The sequence below is a fragment of the Acinonyx jubatus genome, chromosome E3 (genome assembly GCF_027475565.1).
Source record: "Acinonyx jubatus isolate Ajub_Pintada_27869175 chromosome E3, VMU_Ajub_asm_v1.0, whole genome shotgun sequence".
Lineage (NCBI taxonomy): Eukaryota > Metazoa > Chordata > Mammalia > Carnivora > Felidae > Acinonyx > Acinonyx jubatus.
The window spans coordinates 10,548,749-10,567,354 of record NC_069398.1 but is presented as its reverse complement, the minus strand read 5'-3'; the positions used below and the strand labels follow the sequence as shown (position 1 = coordinate 10,567,354).

General features: G+C 49.1%; 1 protein-coding gene across 1 annotated transcript; it reads left to right on the top strand.

Moving 5' to 3' along the window:
* The first annotated feature begins 6,508 nt into the window (after positions 1–6,508).
* On the top strand, positions 6,509–13,495 carry ITPRIPL2 (ITPRIP like 2). Its single transcript, XM_027043162.2, has one exon. The coding sequence runs from the start codon at positions 7,209–7,211 to the stop codon at positions 8,805–8,807; it is 1,599 nt and encodes a 532-aa protein (XP_026898963.1). The 5' UTR covers positions 6,509–7,208; the 3' UTR covers positions 8,808–13,495.
* Positions 13,496–18,606: the final 5,111 nt, after the last annotated feature.

Below are 18,606 nucleotides of genomic sequence, written 5' to 3'. Positions count from 1 at the left end.
GTTTGATGTGGGGCTCAAACTCACACCATGAGATCGTGAGATCATGACCTGAGTCGAAGTTGGACACTCAGCTGACTGAGACACCCAGGTGCCACAAGTTCTTTGCATATTCTGTGACTTCTGCTTAATTCTGAATCCCGGTTCATCATGACTTATGCGTCTCATTCAGAATCCCTATGGGAAAAGATAGGTTTGGGGCATTTGGTCACCACCTAGTACTGGGTGGCATTGTTGCAAAGCTGTGGGGCAGACTCCCTTGTTCCTGGCTGCTCTGGTCCAGTCACTTGAGAGTGAATATTTAGAAACATATGCATCAACTTGACATTGCTGTGACATCCAAAGAAGTGTGATTGATGAATTTGTCTCTCTGAAGAGGATAGACCAGCATGGGTGTTCTGAGCTGTATGTGACATGAGCTGTGTGATAGTCGTGCGTACGAGAACCAATAGGAAATTTTTAAAGAAATGGTAATAGGTCATTTATCGTATATGGTTTGAGAGGCCCTGAGAAAGCTGCAGGAAAGGACTGTGACCCCAACTTCCAGAAGATTCCTCAGCCACACAGCAGAACTGGGCCATCATGGGAGCTGCTGCCTCAGCCTCCACCGGAGAGCTGCCTATGGAATCAAGGCCCAGCTGTGGGTCGCAGAACCACCCCACCTTTGCCACCAGCCATATTACCAAAGCAGGTGTCTTGGGCGGATTCTGTCCCTGGGCCGGAGAATCCAAGAATGTGTCTGGGTTTCCAGTCCCAGATGCAGAAGAAGGGCTGCCGGAGAAGGCTGGAATGGATGGCCAATGAATGCCACCGTGTCCATTCACAAACTCCAGGCTCTTTTTTTTTTTTTGAACATTTATTCATTTTTTGAGAGACAGAGAGACAGAGCATGACTGGGGCAGGGGCAGAGAGAGAGGGAAACACAGAATCCAAAGCAGGCTCCAGGGTCTGAGCTGCCAGCACAGAGCCTGAAACAGGGCTTGAACTCATGGGGACTGTGAGATCTTGACCTGAGCCGAAGTCAGACGCCTAACTGACTGAGCCACCCAGGTGCCCCCACAAACTCCAGACTCTCGTGACAACAAGCCTGATGTCCTGCTCCCCACAACTGTCACATGCCCCTCAACCTCCGTGCATTTGCACATTCTGTTGCCATTACCTGAAATGGACTCCCCACATTCCTGCTACCCAAAATCTTATTCATTCATTCAACCCTTGCTGGGGACACCAAGTTGAATATGGCCAAGTCCCTGCTTCCAAGAACCTCATCACCTGGTTAGGGAGATAGAAATGTAAATTAACCTGCCTTTCCAGAATGCTCCCTTTCTGTGCTGTAAAACACTTTACACTGTGAAAGGGAGTCAAGGACCAGGTTTAAGCACTCAGCTCTGGGGTCAGATTTGCCAGCTGTGTGACTTGGGAGAAGTTGCTTACCCTCTCTTAGCCTCACTTTCCCCATGTGTGGAATGGCCTTAATAACAGAGCCTGCCTCACTGGGCTCGTTCTGACTATTTCAGGAGATGTTGCATGGGCAGGACTGCATCCAGGAGGCACATGACATCTATCAAACGCAATGTCCTTTCCCATCCTTCAAAGCCTGATCATATGTCTCATCCCAGTCCTCATGAGCCTTCCCCAAGCCTCCTGTGAGAAACGAGTCACCTCAACCCTCTCTCTTCCTGTTACTAGCATTTTCCTCCACGGGACACACCTCTGGGATATCAGAAAAGCTGGGAGGACTGTGTGTATATATTTGCTGACCTTTTAAAAAAATTAAAAAGAACAAAACAAAACAGGAGTGGCCTTAGTCAAATATTAAACAATAAAGCCTATTTTTAAATTTAATTTAATTAAAAATTTTTTTAAGGTTTATTTATTTTTGAGAGAGAGACAGAGTGCAAGCGGGGGAGGGGCAGAGAGAGAGGAAGACACAGCATCCAAAGCGGGCTCCAGGCTCCGAGCCGTCAGCACAGAGCCCCACACAGGGCTCGAACTCAGGAACAGTGAGATCATGAGCTGAGCCCAAGTTGGACACCTAACTGACTGAGCCACCCAGGTGTGCCCCCTTTTGTTTTTTTTTTTTAATTTTTAAATGTTTATTTATTTTTGAGAGAGAGACAAGACTGCTTTTAATGAAATAAGAATCAAAAGTCAGTGAAAAAGTGGCAGTTTTCTGAACCCTCCCATGCAGTGCGTCTGGCGTTTCAGTCCCTGAGCTTGGAGCCCCAGGATGTTTTTCTTCACCTTCCCCTCTGCCTGGCACAAGGTGAGAACCCATGGAGGTGTGTAATAAATTAATAATAAATGAATTTGTGTTTGTTCTGACACATACAGCAGATTTTCCAAGGGCGAAGTTCTGAGGCTTGTACCTTGTACTCTTTGGAGGAAACGAGCTATGGAAACCGATTATCGGCTGGAAAAACAGTAAGAGCGAAGCATCATTTACTCCGTGTAGTGGGGTGAATCGTGGCCCACTGTGAGATCATCGAAAACAGGTATATATTGGTCTCTGAGCCTGGTTCTTGGCACAGAGCTCCTTAAACCCTCGTAATTTCCTAGGTGATAAGAGCGCTAAGAGTATCTTTTGCTCTAATGAGATGACTGGGGCGGGGGCTCCTGGATGGCTCCAGGATTGGGGGCGGTCACCAGAGAGACCAAGCCATGATTAGAAGCTTGGAATTTTCAGCACCCCTGCCACTTCTTTTCTTTTTTAATTTTTTTTATGTTTGTTTATTTTTGAGAGAGAGAGACGAGGTATGGGTGGGGAGGGGCAGAGAGAGGGGGAGACACAGACTCTGAAGCAAGCTCCAGGCAACACAGAGCCTGATGCGGGGCTCGAACTCACAAACCGTGCGATCATGACCTGAGCTGAAGTCGGCCGCTTAACCGACTGAGCCACACAAACGTCACTCTGTTAATATGCCTCCCATTTCATAGATTAGAGGGGAGATTGAAGCAAAGTGAGATAAAGAAGTTTATACCAAAATGGTGGCCACTTTGCTGTCTCTGCATGCCTGAGCCTCCCCCTTCTTCCTGAGAAGTGCTGGGACTTTCCTTGAGGGGTACCCCTCCTACAGTCCCCGTGGGTTAGGCAGGGCTTACCCCACCTCCAACTGTAGTAGTCAGTAGGGGCCACATGTACCATAGACTGGATGGTTCAACCAACAGAAATGTATTTTCCCATAGTTCTGGAGGCTAGAGAGTCCAAGATCAAGGCACTCAGGGTTCGGTTTCTGGTGCAAGCTCTTCTCCTGGCCTGGCCTACAGATGGCCACTGTCTTGCTGTGTCCTCACAAGGCCTTTCTTTGGTGTGCATGTGCATGGAGAGAGACCCCTATGTTTTCTTACCATGACACCAGCCCTATTGGATTAGGGCTCACCCTTACAACCTCATTTCATCTTAATTACCACTGAAAAGCCATTTCCAAATACACTCACATTAGGGGTTAGGGCTTCAGTATATGAATTTTGAGGGGACACAATTTAGTCTATAGAACCAGCCCAGACCAGGTTTATCAGTGCATTCTCTAACTTAGTCACTTTTATTTATTTATTTATTTAAAAAAAAGGTTTTTTTAATGTTTATTTACTTTTGAGACAGAGAGAGACAGAGCATGAACGGGGGAGGGGCAGAGAGAGAGGGAGACACAGAATCCGAAGCAGGCTCCAGGCTCTGAGAAATCAGAACAGAGCCCGACGCGGGGCTGGAACTCACGGACCGCGAGATCATGACCTGAGCTGAAGTCGGACGCTTAACCGACTGAGCCACCCAGGCGCCCCTTATTTATTTTTTTAAAATTGTTTTTGGGGAGGTGTCTGGGTGGCTCAGTCGGTTAAGCATCCGACTCTTGATTTCAGCTCAGGTCATGATCCCACGGTTTGGGAGTTCGAGCCCTGTATCTGGCTCTGAGCTGATGGTGTGGAGTCTGCTTGGGATTCTTTGTCTCCCTCTCTCTCTGCCCCTCCCCTGCTCACTCTCTCTCTCTCTCTCTCAAAATAAATAAATAAACATTTAAAAATAAATAGGCACCTGGGTGGCTCATTTGGTTAAGCATCAGACTTCAGCTCAGGATCTCACGGTTCCTGAGTTTGAGGCCCACATCCGGCTCTCTGCTGTCAGTGTGGAATCAGCTTTGAAAACTCTGTCCGCCTCTCTCTGCCTCTCCTCTGCATGTGTGCGTTTGTGCTCTCTCCATAAGCATTAAAAATTCTTTTTAAATAAGAATAAAAATAAATAAAATTTTAAATGTTTTTTAAATTTATTTTTGAGAGAGAGAGAGAGCACACGAGTTGGGGAGGGGCATAGAGAGAGAAGGAGACATGGAATCCAAAGCAGGCTCCAGGCTCCCAGCTGTCAGCACAGAGCCCAATGCGGGGGCCCGAACTGAACCGCGAGATCATGACCTGATCCGAAGCCAGACACTTAATCGACTGAGCCACCCAGGCGTCCCATACATATATATATATATATATATATATATATATATATGTGTGTGTGTGTGTGTGTGTGTGTGTGTGTATATATATATATATATATTTTTTTTTTTTTTAAATAAATTCAACCCTCAATGTGGGGCTTGAACTCGGGATTCCAAGATCAAGAATCGCATGGTCTACAAACTGAGCCAGCCAGGCACTCCTAACATGGTCACTTTTAGCATATATCTCAAGTCTATCTCTAGGCATGGCCTTTGCTACAATTTCCAGGCAAGCACAGTTCTCTCTTCCTCTACGACGAGTTTAATGTGAAGATAACGTGAGGGGAGAGCCACTGCAGGAGATGGAGGAGGCCTGGCAGAGAGTGCCCCAGCTTAGAAAAAAGCAGAGTCAAGAATAGGATGGAGAGTGTCTGGATCGAACTGTACTGAAGCAGGATCTCCTGGGTATCTCACTTAACATGACACAATAAGTTATTTTTTAAATTTTATTTGTTTACTTTACATCCAAGTTAGTTAGCATATAGTGCAACAACGATTTCAGTAGATTCCTTAGTGCCCCTTACCCATTTAGCCCATCCCCCCTCCTACAGCCCCTCCCGTAACCCTCAGTTTGTTCTCCATATTTAAGAGTCTCTTCTGTTTTGTCCCCCTCCCTGTTTTTATATTACTTTTGTTTCCCTTCCCTTATGTTCATCTGTTTTGGCTCTTAAAGTCCTCATATGACTAAAATCATATATTTGTCTTTGGCTGACTAATTTCGTTTAGCATAATACCCTCCAGTTCCATCCACGTAGTTGCAAATGGCAAGATTTCATTCTTTTTTGATTGCTGAGTAATACTCCATTGTATATATATACCACATCTTTATCCATTCATCCATCGATGGACATTTGGTCTCTTTCCATGCTTTGGCTATTGTGGATAGTGCTGCTATAAACACACAAGAAGTTATTTTTTAGCTATGTTTCTGTCACTCGCAGCCCAAAGAACCCAGACTAATTAATAGACGAGGGTCCAGTGGCTAAGAGTAGTAGAGATGGGATCTGAAAGCAGGTCTCCTCAGCTCTAAGAGGCTCAATCCAGGATTTCCTGAGAAGCATCTTGGTGCTTAACTCAGGAGCCATCCTCTTTGTGCTGAGTCCCAGATGGCAGCTGAGTTCTGACATTTTTAAAGCATTCCACCTTTGCTCTCTTTAAATGGTGTTGGGAGCAGGGAAGGTGCAACTAACATAAGTAAATAAAGATAATGATTTAAATAAATCCAGGTTAGCTAAAGAAATCCCGATTATTTCAGGGAGTGCTCCCCGTTATGAAACAAAACAAAGCTTCTCAGGGACCGAGGCCCCAGTGTATGTCCCGACAACACAGACAACTCCCAGTAAGTAGGTGGAGAAGGGGCTTCTTGGTCAACCTCCTGGAGTCTTGCCCCCTGGCTTCTCTGGAGCTGGATGCTGGTGTTCAAGGCACAGCTCTGCTAAAGCTGTGTGACCCTGGGCAAGGGGCTGAACCTGCCTGTGTCTCAATTTCCTCCTCTGAACAATGGGGAAAATCATAGCGGACGTTTCATAGCATTGACAGGAGGCGGGAGCGTGTGTAAAAGGATTAGCCCAATACCGGCCCACAGTAAGTCTTCTGTAAAAGCTGCTATTGTGATTCCCAAGGCTGGCTCCTCCTCCTTCAGATCTCAGACCAAATGTCAGCCGACGGCGAGAGCTTCCATCTTCTAGAGGGCAACCCCCCGCCCCCGCCCTTCTCACTCCGTCGCGCAGTGTTATTTCCTTCAGAGCATTTTCTGCTATGGAATCCTTTCTCTTTTGGTTTCCTTTTTTAAGAAAGGCTGTAGGCTTTACGAAGGGCAGGGACCTTGTCGATTGCTATTGCCCCAGCTCCTGGCCTACTGCCTGGCACGTAGTAGGTACTCAGTAAATATTGGTTGAATAAGGGACTGCAGCACAGTGGCAGCGGCCGCTTCCGTGCCCAAGCCTGCCACGCCACCAGCGCCACGACTTGCTTGGCTGGGGGGTGGGGAGGCACACCCTGGGTGTGAGTCCTTTTCTCCTCCTTTTCAACTTCCCAGTGTAACTTTATGTGAGCACAACTCCAGAAGCTCCCAGGACAAGGCCACCGCCCCGGAATCAGGGCCTTCCCAGTTCTGCCTTCGGGGAGGGGAACGGGGGTGGCCCGCGGGAAGCCAGTTACGAGCGCCTCCTGAAGTCCCTCCCGCCGCCCCGCGTCGCTCTAAGGCGGAGGCCGGGGAGGGGGCCGCGCCGCCCGCCCGCTCTGCGCTCGGCTCCAGACTTCGGCATTTCCTCCCCGCTAGCTGGCGCGGACTCGGCTCCCCTCGGAAGAGGAAACTCCTGGGGCCGAGTAACGGGAACAAGAGCGGAGGAGAGCGGGCACGAGCGCGGAGGGGGAGCCCGGGAGTGCCGCCCAGGGTAGGAGGCGAGCCGGGCCGGGTCGGAAGCTGGCCGCGGGCGGCGCGCCGGGCGGGGCGGGGAGGGCCGCCGGGCGGGACGGAGCTCGCAGCCGGCGCAGGGCGCGGCCCGGGGCCCGGGAGCGCAGGGCGGGCCGCAGCTGGAAGGAAAACTTGAGCTGGGAGAGGAGGCCGAGCTGGAGGGCGCCTTCCCCGGACCCTGCGAGGGGGGAGCCGCCGCGGAGGCGAAGGAGACCGGGACCGCGGGGCTGCCGGGGCGCTGCCCGCATGCTGGGCCGGGGGCGCCGCCGGGGCTCGCGCCCTGGGCTGCAGGGCCGCCGCTGTCCCGGGCGCCCGGTATGTCGGTGCACTACACCCTCAATCTGCGCGTCTTTTGGCCCCTGGTGACCGGCCTGTGCACTGCCCTTGTGTGCCTCTACCATGTCCTCCGGGGAAGAGGGGACGACCGGGCTGAGCCCCCCGAGGGTGCGGACGGCGGCTTCCCGCTGCTCAAGGTGGCCGTCCTGCTCCTCCTTGGCTACATCCTCCTGCGCTGTCGCCACGCCGTCCGGCAGCGCTTCCTGCCAGGGTCTCCCCGCCTGGGGAGACACTCCACCTTCTCTCCTAGACACTTCCGAGAGCCGAGCCTTGGCATCTTGCTGGAGAGTTACTACGAGCACGAGGTGCGCCTCTCTCCGCACGTGCTGGGCCACAGCAAGGCGCACGTGAGCCGGATCGTGGGCGAGCTGGTGCGGGCTGGCCGCGCCCGGGGGTCCCCGGGCCCCATACCCGGCGGGGCGCTGGCGTTGGCCTTCCGCGGAGACTTCATCCAGGTGGGCAGCGCCTACGAGCAGCATAAAATCCGGCGGCCCGACGGCTTCGACGTGCTGGTGCCACTGCGCCTCCCGCCGCTGGTGGCGCTGGAGCCTCGGAGCCTGGGCGCCGAGCCCGCGCTGGCCCCAGCCTTCCACGGCTGTTTCGTGTGCGCGCTCAAGGCGCCGCCGGGGGCCTCCGGGGGCCACTGGCTCCGGGACTGCAAACCCTTTGCCGACGGCTTCTGCGTGGACGTGCTCGGGCGGCGTCACCTCTCCGCCACTATGGTGCTTCGCTGGTTCCAGTCGCACCTGCAGCGTTCCCTGGCCACCGTGCGCTACAGCCTGGAGGGGCGTTGTCGGGTCAGCCTGACCCCCGGCGGCCTGGAGCAGCCTCCTACCCTGCACATCCTGCCGTGCCGCACGGATTACGGCTGCTGCCGCCTTTCCATGGCAGTGCGTCTCATCCCCGCTGTGCATTTGGGCGATGGCGTTTTCCTCGTGGCACCACCGCCGCCACCCTCACCTGTCGGGCCCCTGTCAGAGCTCCCGGGAGGCCTGCGCACGGATGCACTGTGGGGTGTGAATACAGCGCGTCAGGAGCAGAAGCTGCTGAGCTGGCTGCAGGAACGGGCCCCTCCAGGTGCCTGCTACCTCAAGTGTCTGCAGTTGCTTAAAGCTCTGCGAGACCTGGGCGCCCGCGGGCTGGACCCGGCGGCCGCCACCCAGTGGGGACGCATTCTGTCCTCGTACATGCTCAAGACAGTGCTGCTGGCGGTGCTGCTGCGTGAGGGGGCTCCGGTTCAAGGCTGGGACGAGGCACACCTGGGTGAGCGGTTGGAAGAATTAGTGCAGTTCCTTAGGGACTGCCTGCTGCGACGCCATACGCTCTTCCACTGCGTCCTGGGCCCTGGTGGGGCCGCTGCCGAGGTGGGCCCACTGCCCAAGGTTCTGCGTGAAGCTGCCCCGGTTGACCTCCTGGCCGCGTTCGACAGACATGCCCGGGAACTCGCGGCTGCGAGGTTGCTGTCCACGTGGCGAAGGCTGCCCCAGCTTCTCCGGGTCTATGGGGGTCCTCGCTACCTTGCCAGGTGCCCCCCACCCCGGAGTCAGCGCACCCAGGGCTTCCCTGAAGATGAACCATAAACCTTGACAGCGCCTCCACCTGGCCAAAAGCTCCTAAAGCCTCCCCCCCCCATGGGGGTGGGGATGGCAACGAAGCCAGTTTATGGCAAGGAAATGAGCTGCCACAGGTGTTGGAAAATTCGGAAGGTGACATTTGGTGACTTATTATGTCATCCCTGGCTCCAAAGCCAGTATAGTTATGGCATCTTTTTCACACCCACCAGCGTGTCCGGAGCAAGCTACAGAAAGACATCCAACCCCAGCAGCTAAGAGTTGGTCCAAATGTTGATTTGTGTGAAATGATTCTGTAGAAGGATCCAGCTTTTAGGGAAGTCCAGTAAAGGAAGCAAGAAATAGCTGCAGAGAAAGTTTCCGCTGCCGTTTTTTGAGACACAGATCTCTGGCCTCCAGATTTAAAGAAGCGCATGTTTTTTTGATATAACTACTTGCTAGGTCCTGGATTCCTGATGGTCTTCCTAAAAATCGGAATCTTTACAACTGGAATTGAAGTTCTATTCTAGGGGCTAATGTTCTGAGGAACACAGGTTCCACCGCTCAAATTAATATTCATGTATTTTTTAAATGGTGCAATCACGGGTGTCTGACAGGATTGCAAAGAATGAAGTCACATATGTTGAGAGAGAGGTCGTCTAGAGTTGGTTAGAGAAACTCCCAGAGCAAACAGCACTGTATTTTGATCAGACCTTTCATTTTGTGCTAATGGCCAGTGCCAAGTTGTTGCATCTGAAAGGGAGACCAGTTCCATTTGTCATTAAGAAATGTGCAGTCTTAAAAAGCAGGCTTGCTTAACATCCCTGCAGGCATACAATGGGGTGAGTACCAGTCAACACCCATTCATGGAGAGCCTACCGCGAGCCAGGCACAGTGCAGAGTAGCAAAGGATCCATGTTTAGCACGACGCTGGTGAGGACGTAGAAACGTGTTGGGTTTTGAGGAAGATATAGTTCGATCTTCGCATATGAAGATGACTCACCATAGCTTGCTGCTGGCTAGAGACAGAAACATGTTGGTTGGTTGGTTTGTTTGTTTGTTTGTTTGTTTTCAGCCTTTTTAACACACTCCTCTGCCCGGTGATTTCTTTCCGAGTGTCATGAGATGACGAAGAGGCAATGCGCGCTGTAGTGCCTAGGATGTGGTCAGCTCTCTCAGTCAGTGCTCGGCAATGGTTAGGGTTAGAAAGTTCCTCTCCCATTGCCACTCCCTCCTCCCCCCACCCCCACCCCCCCCCACCCCCCCCCACCCCCCCCCCCCCCCGCCCCGCAGCCTTTAAGTAAGTGGTCCTAAGGCCAACTTGAGGAGTAGTTGATTCAGCCCAGATCTTGCAGGGCCTTTCGTAAAGAATTCAGTATCCTGGGTTCTGGGCTCCCTGACTGATCAGCCGAGGAGAGTAAGTGAGGGGGAGGTGAGGGGAGTCCTTGTCAGGAGTCTGCTGTTGTTTCTCTTTGGACATAAATGTCCCCAACTCGGCTGAGGTGTCAGTAAGTCCACCATCCGCTCGCTTGCCAAATAGAAAATGTAACCAGTCCCACCCAGTGCTAGACTTGGGGACTTTTATTTATTATTTTTTTTGACAAAGACATGTACTTCCTTAGATTCTTAAAGGTAAAACTTGGAAGACAGAAGGAGCCATCTAAATGGGGCCATTGTTCAACTTCTGAGTTGTTTTGAGGGAATTCTTTAAACTTGCTTGAGGGGACCTACTTGGCCACTGCAGGAAGTCATTGTGAATAAATGGTTGGCAGGGTATCCTCGTGGGAGCTGAGGAGACGACTTCTGTCCTTTGTCACTTTGGACTGTAAGAGAAATAGTTGCAAATGTTGCGCCTTCTCTTTGAGGTTGTTCTGGGGACAGTTCCTCTTGATGACACAAAGGTCATTCCCAGCTTTGGAGGTCAGTGTTAGGTCATAAGGTACTGCATTTAGTAAAGGGATCCGTCTACCAACTTCCTGCGAAGATATAAACTGCACAGTGTTTCTTAAACTTACTTTTTAAAATAGATGCCAAGAGTACGTAGATCTTTATAAATATATATATATATTTATAATGTTTCCATATCAGCCCCAATTCCCCCCGTAGTCATTGAGTCTACTGAAGTGGGGAACAGCAAGGCTATTGGAGGGATTATAAAGCTTTAAAAACTGAATTTTTCAGATGTTTCTAGCTGAGTCAATAGGTTCCTTTTTTTATTTTTATTTTTTAAATCATACTAGTCTTTTGAAGTGTAAATCTGGTAACATTCTGTTCTTGTAGTGTTTGTGTTATTTTTTTTTCTTCAGGTTAATTACCCAAAGCCTCATCCATCCTCAAGATTTTTAAATTTTATTCTTATTTTTTAATTAATGGGGCATTGTGTTTGTGAATTTTTAAAATATTAATGTTTTATTTAAGTGCCATGCTGAGCAGTTGTTCTCTGCACATGGTAACCAAAAGTTAGAGATGTCGATCAATTTTGATCAATGTTTAGTGATCCCAAACATGTACTGTGTACAAATGAAATAATATGGCATATTAGCCAGGTGTGATGGTTGCCTGAGGCACTTAAATTAAGCTCAATTCTGTATTTTATCAGGGCTCTGTCATGTCCTTGATCTGAAATGTACATACACATTTTTGGTGTATACTTGGTACTAGAGATTCATTTATGCAAATATTCTTATTCGAGAAGCCTCACAATTGCTCATGTTAAAGAAAAAAGATGAATTGTCCAGCCAGTGCCCAAAGAAAAAGTTTTAGGGAAGATGACTCAGCTGTTTTGCCCAAAGACACCCTTCAGTAACTCCCACTGACCAGTCTTGGGAGCCGTCCCGGAAGGCTCATGCGCTGAGAGAAGGAGATGTTTTTTGCAAAAAGGAAATGGAAGCTGAAAGAAGGGAGAATGGAAGCATGGAGGGGAGGGAGAAATCTGAAGAATTCAGGAAGGAGGCCTTAAGAGAGAAGTGAAGCAAGAGACGGGAGAAGGGCGGACGGTGTGGAAATCACATGGGGTGCAAGAGGGTTGGGTAGGAAACACATTTTTAGGCATGTGCTATTTCAAACCAGGGGTCGCAAACTCAGCAGCCTGCAGAAGTAAGGCAGGGAGATGGATATGGGAAGGGGTGGGTGGGTGGTGGGGACTGTGCCCATCTTAAGTGGGGCAGCCAACGTTCAGCTCTGCTGGGAAAAGGGTAGGGAGAGGCCGGAAGTCAGGACTTTTTTTCAAGTGGAACTTTCTCATTTTTAAACAAAATAATTTTAAAATGTTCCAAACACCATGTGGGCCGAACAGAACATTTGCTGGAGCCTGGGGGCCACCAGTTTGCGGCCCCTGCCTTACACAGTATGTATAAGGTTATATTTATTGTTATGGAGATAATGTTGTTATACATTGTTGGGGTTGTGATACTTCAAGTTCTTTTTATCTCTCAGAGCTAAGCTTTATTGTAGAAACAAACCAAAAAAAAAAAAAAAAAAAATTAACATGGCCACAGATAACACTTAACTCATAATTCCCAGGAGGACCCTCGATCCTGGAGTTGTTCATTCCCAGTCACATCCTCCAATCAAACCGCTGGGGGCCAGTTCTTGGCATTTCCTTCCTGGTGAGTTGGGGCTAAACTCCTTGGCTCAGTTGGAGTTCGCAGATGAGTAATCAGGAAGGATTGCAGAAGAACTTGTTTCCTTTTTATTTGTATTTTGTTCTTATTTTTAAGTGAGTTTTTAGTAGGATCCCATACTGTGCTTTAGCAAGGATGGTTGGTGGCCGTGGACAACAGAAATCCAGTGCTGGGTTTTCAAGCTCCTACTGCCAAAGAATACCGTTCTGATCAGATGTTTCTACCCCTTTCTGACTTGGGATGGGATGTCCCACCAAAACGGACATCCTAGGATTTGGAAGGAATTAACCTAACATGCTTCCAAAGTATCTCTTTTAACCTCATGGAATAAGTCACTCTTTCTGTAAAATGTGGCTTTTGATCTTGGTGAAGACTTAACTTATCTCTACCTACAGGGAGGAAGGCTATGACTTCCTTCCCAGTAGTGGGGAAGATGAACCTCATTAACATTTCCAGTGACCCTAGAGAGGGGGGAAAAATGTTCAGTGTTATCATCTTGGTGTTCGTTAATTTTTTTTTTTAATCGTACACCTGTTACTTAGACACTACTGTTTGTTTCCATTTATACCTACATAGCACATGATTTGGTGGAAATTTAGCAAGTATAAGTTGGGAGAGGGTGAAGATAATATGCAATCATCTATACAGAGAGAATAGACTGAAAAAATTATATATAATCTGGTTTTTGAAGTATCAAAGATATTCAGGAATATTTTTAGCACCTTTTGCTTTAAAAAAAATGTGCCTTGATTCAGTGACTTGACTTTAAAACATTCCTCTTATTTTATTGTTATTTTAAATGTGTATTCTGACCCCCAGCTATATATTATGATGTAGCCCATTGGCTGCAGTCATGGTGTATGGTTTGTTCCAGTAACAGAGACCAAAGAGTTAATCAGATATGATTCCGCTGCTACAGTTGTGTGATTCAAAGGAGTTTTCAATCACACCAAATTTCCATGGCCCAGGCAGTTGAGGCCAGCCATTTGTCTTCTATTTCAGGTTGGAGTAAATTTGCACTTTTAATCTTTTGGGTCATCTGGGGGGCCTTGTTCTTTTATACTTGGCTTTGTTAATAAAGGAACTTGTAGAAAACCCTGGACTGAGTGTCTGATTTGGGGAGGGCTCTCCTCTTCCCTTGGGGAGGGCATCCCATGGATGCACTGGCTTATGATTCCTTACACAAAGCTCACTTGACTTCCACCTCTGGGTGTCTGGGAGTCTTTTCCCACCCAGCAAAGCTAGAACAATTGTTCCTCTAGAACTGGCACCATACACAGGTGGGAAAAGATGTTAGTTCATAGCCCTGAAGGTGTGCAGCCTGGGGTCCTGCCTTCAAGTCTTCTTTCTCGCCTAGAACCTTCTGCCCGGCTCCCCCACACACTCCCTAACACAGTTCAAGTCTTGGCCTGTGGCTAATTTATCGCTCAAGAATTTTGCTCAGAAATCTCTTAGGCCCCTGGGCCCTCTCCAAGTAGTAAACGTTTGCTAATAATGAAAAACCACCGGGCTTAGTGAAAGATGGAATCTTGGGGACGATGTAAGACTCCACAAAGCCTTGGAGCCAAGTGAAAGCTTAGAGAAACCTGCAGCCACAGGCTGATTAAACAGTAGTTGTGTAGGATATTTGCCCAGGGCAGAGGCGGTGGGTGTGTTTCATTCAGTTTTCAACAAGTAGTTATTGAGTCTTTACTGTCCCCAGTGTTGAGGACACGTGTAGAAATGACCGAGGCAGACGGGGTCTCTCTCTTAGGAACTCGCACACTAATTGTGAGAAGTTGGCAATTCAGTCATTTCCATGCAGTGTGGTGGTTGGCGATGAGGAAGGGCTATGGAAACACAGAAGAGGGGCACCTTGTGCAGTTCAGGAGGTTCGGGAGAGCTGCTCGGAAGAAGTGGAGTCTAATGTGAGATCTAGAGGTAGGCAGGAATTCGCTAAGTGGAGGGAATTGGGTAGCAGAGGAATGTATCAAGAACAGAGATGAGTGGGGAATTTCACTTTGGCTGGAAAGTGGGGGTGGGAGGGAAGAGGCTCCAGTAGCAAAGGATGGGGGCGGGGGGAGACAGGCAGGCGCCAGGAGACGGGGGTCCTAAAGACAGGGCTTCCCAAACCAGAGTGTGCAAATCACCAGGGAGACTGGTTAAATGCAGATTCTAACTCGGCAAGTCCGGGGTGGGACCTGAGACTTGCTTTCCCAACAAGCTCCCACATGATGGTGATGCCCCTGGCCCAGGGGCCACACTTTGATCACAAGGTCATACATACCGCGATAAAGGTTTGGACTGATCCTGGAGATACTGGTGAAACACTTCAGGTAAGGAATGACAGGGTCACATTTGAGTCTGGCCCACTCTGGCTGCAAGGTGGAGAATGGATTAAGCAGGGGGTGGCCATTTAATTTATTTTTGCCAATGAAGTTTTATAGACGGTGTATATACTGTCTATACTGGTAGAACAGAATACTTGCAACACAACCCTGAAAATACTTACTCAGTGGACCTTTACAGAAAAAAATCAGTTGGAAGTAATCAGGCTGGAAGTCTTCAGATCCTGCAACAGTCCAGGCCTGGGCAGGGGGCCTGAGGTGGGGATAGAGAAACAAGTTGGCCTAAAGATAGAACAATGTCCTGATTAGGGCCAGTGCTTTGACACCAAGAGATCTGTCTTCAAGTCTTGTGTCCTGCATTACTCATCCTGTGTGTCTTTCTGCAAATTACCTAATCCTCTCTGAACCTTGATTCCCTCATCTATAAAATGGGATTAATAATGGAACCTCCCTCACAGGAGTGATTGAGGATTCAGTGAGATGGTGTTTAACATAATAAGCACCTGGGAAGGGGCAGTGAGCGTAGAAGTAATTATTGGAATGGAATTTTGATTTAATCTGTGTCTCCATCCTCTTCCTCTGTTTCCTTTGCTGCTCATTCTTTCTCCACTACAGGGCATGTTTCCCTTTTGTCGATGCAACCATCTCTCTACTCCGATTTGGTTTATCTCTTTCCTTGACGTCCATGGCCATCCACTCGATGGAAAGCCCTCACTCTGGGTACGACAGTGGACTGATGACAAAAATGGCCCCTGTCCTCTTTCTCTTCCTGTGCCAATGCCTCCACAGCCTGTCTCATCAAGAAGGCGAGCCTTTTTACCTACCCCTGAAACTGGAAGGACTTTGGGACTCTCTTTAGTCAATAGCATGTGGCAGAAGGGATGCTGTGCTAGTTCCTGGCCTGAGACTCAAGAGGCCTCGTCTGCCTCTGATTGTTCTCTTGGAAACCTGCAGCCACCGTGTGAATAGCCTGCTGGAGGATGAGGGACTCTGTGGCCCTATCAACCCTGTCCCTGAAGCTGACAGCGAGCTTCCTGTGAGACTCGTGAATGAGGCCGTCCCAGACTGATGTGACCACGAACTGACCCAAGCACTTGAGCGAGCCTAGCCAAGACCAGTCACAGATTGGCCCAGATCAGCAGAAGCATTCAGCCGGCTCATAGCCTCTCAGAAATAATAGGTATTGTTTTAAGCCACTGAGTTAGTGGTCATTTGTAGCTCAGCAATAGAGAATTGATTTGGAATCTTAAAAAAACAATCTGGCAGGGATGCCTGGATGGCTCAGTTGGTTGAGCATCTGAGTCTTGGCTTCCACTCAGGTCACGATCTCATGGTTTCATGGGTTCGAGCCCTGCGACAGGCTCCGTGCTGACGATGTGGAGCCTGTTTGGGATTCTCTGTCTCTCCTCTCTTTGCCCCTCCCCCACTTGAACTGTCTCTGCCCCTGTCAAAATAAATAAAGTTAAAAAATTAAAAAAAAAAACAACCCACAATCTGGCATACTGGGCTGCCACTGGAGTGTGTACAGGAAGTCCTTAACTTTTGTATGTTTGACTTTCAAACAGCCTGACTTTGATACACGTGCTTGACTGACGCCCCAAAGCACCTTGCCCACAGTGATCCTGGTTTGCCTCATCAGCTGTGGCAGGAGGGTGTTGGCCCCCCCTTCAGTGGATGAGTTGGGCCAGTGTCGCCATCTCTGTGCAGAATGTTTACACAGTTGTTTGACTGTGTTCCTACATTCGCCCTTATCTTGTAAAAACAAATGGAATCTGGGAAAACGAAAGTGCTGATTCGGGTGACAAAAATGCCACAGGTCCCAAAGGTAATACAATTAGGACACTGATTCAATGTGCCCCAAGTGGCTAAGCTTCAGCTGCAGTCAGATGCTGCCTGCTGTTGAGCTGGTGGGTGGGGTGCTCAACTGTAAAGGAAAAGACCCACCATAGGGATGAAGGGCATGCAGGAGACTGTGTCACTTAGACATACATTAGGTCACACCTTATAAAAACCTAACCCACGGTGACTTAAACAGAGGCTTGTTTTTCCTCAACAGCCAGAGCCTGGAGGTGCACAGCCAGCAGTTCAGGGATGAATCAGGGACCCAGGCATCTTTCTGCTCTGTCATTCTGGGTATTTTTAGCCCCCCCCCCCCAACATTTTTAAAAATGTGTATTTATTTATTTAAAAATATTTTTTTAAATTCTTTAAATTTATTTTTGAGGCATAGAGACAGCGAGACAGAATATGAAGCAGACTCCAGGCTCTGAGCTGTCCGCACAGAGCCCGTAGCAGGGACTGGAACTCACAAACCATGAGGTCATGACCTGAGCGAAGTCTGACGCTTGAACAACTGAGTCACCCAGGTGCCCCTGGGTATTTTCATTTTTATCATCATACTTGTCATCTCCAGATCCCACAGTTGCTACTACAGCTCCAGGCATCGTTTAAGGCAAGGAGAAGCGAGAATGGATTAGGGAACGTAGTATACGTCATCTTACATCTCATTGGCCAGGATTAGGGAACGTAGTAGCCGTCTTCTTACATCTCATTGGTCAGGATGGTGTCACGTGACCACGCCTAGCCGTGAGGAAAGCTGGAGGAGAAAGCCTGCCCCATGGCATACAGCTGCCCAAGCCAAATATAACGGAAGAATGGATATTAGTGGGTAAATAAGATTCTGCCACAGAAATGCTAAGAACAAATAGCCGAAGGTGGTGTCAAAGATGTAATCAGGGAATATAAAATTTCATAATTATATCATTTATACTTGTCTAAGTCCTTGCATATAGCAAATGCGCAGTAAATGTTAGAACTAAAGTCCCAGCTCCACCATTCAGTGGCTGTAATCTCTTGGGCAAGTCAGTTAACTTATCTGGACATTAATTTCCTCGTTTGCAAAATCGCCGGGAGGGCGGGTGGGGGGGGGGGCGATGAAGGAGGAGAATCCTGTCTTTTAGAGGTTGGTTGGGAGCATCAAAGAGCGATGCACGAGAACTTGAGAAGTGCCCTCCAAGTGTTAGCTGCTGTCTCAGGAGCAGCGCCCCAGCATCTGTGGAACAGGAAGAAGGTAAATCCATTTCTTAGGGGATGGTCACCATCTGGCTCTCTGCCCGGCACCTTCCCCCACCGCCAACCTTTTTCTTCAGGCCTGTGAGTGAGCTGCAGCTGTGAGTACTTGTTATACGTGTTCCCAGGAGGGAGGACGCCCAGAGAGAGGATCCAGCACCCCCGTATCTCTTTGTTCTGAACTATGTCATTTTCTTATAAGCTTTCTCTGTTTCATTTCTCAAACGAAATTTCATTTTCGTGGCTTGAGTCCGAGGCAGAAAGCTTAGTGAAAGCTCGTGGTTCTCAGTCCTGGCTCTCTAACAACCTATGAGGGGCTTTGTGAAATTATCCACGCTCGGGACTCCACCCTGGCCCGATGAGGTCAGAAGCGCGGGGAGTGCGGCCCAGGTGTGGGTACTTTTTGCCGCTCCCTTGATGATTCTAGAAGGCCGCCAGGGTGGTGAACCACTTCCTTTAGTGAGACGGCCCTTAGGTCCGAGAACCTGGAACCTCCAGCTGGTGTGTGTGAGGTTTGCTTTGCGGTAGAGACAGCAAAAAGAGATGGTTGGCCGTAGTGGTGGTGGCGGGTCGGAAATAGAAGCCCAGGATGGAATTCTTCAGCTGGGAGATACGGGGCAAAATAATACCAAGCAGGCATAGGATTTAATTCCTCTGGCACTTCCCCTTTTCTCCAACCCCAGGGAGATAGAAACAGTTAAAAAAAAATTAATTTATAAAAGGCATCAGAGTCATCCTGAAACTTCTCAGCAGAAAAAAAAAAACAACAAAAAAACCCCCAGCATCTCTATTCAGAGGCACGCTGCCCTT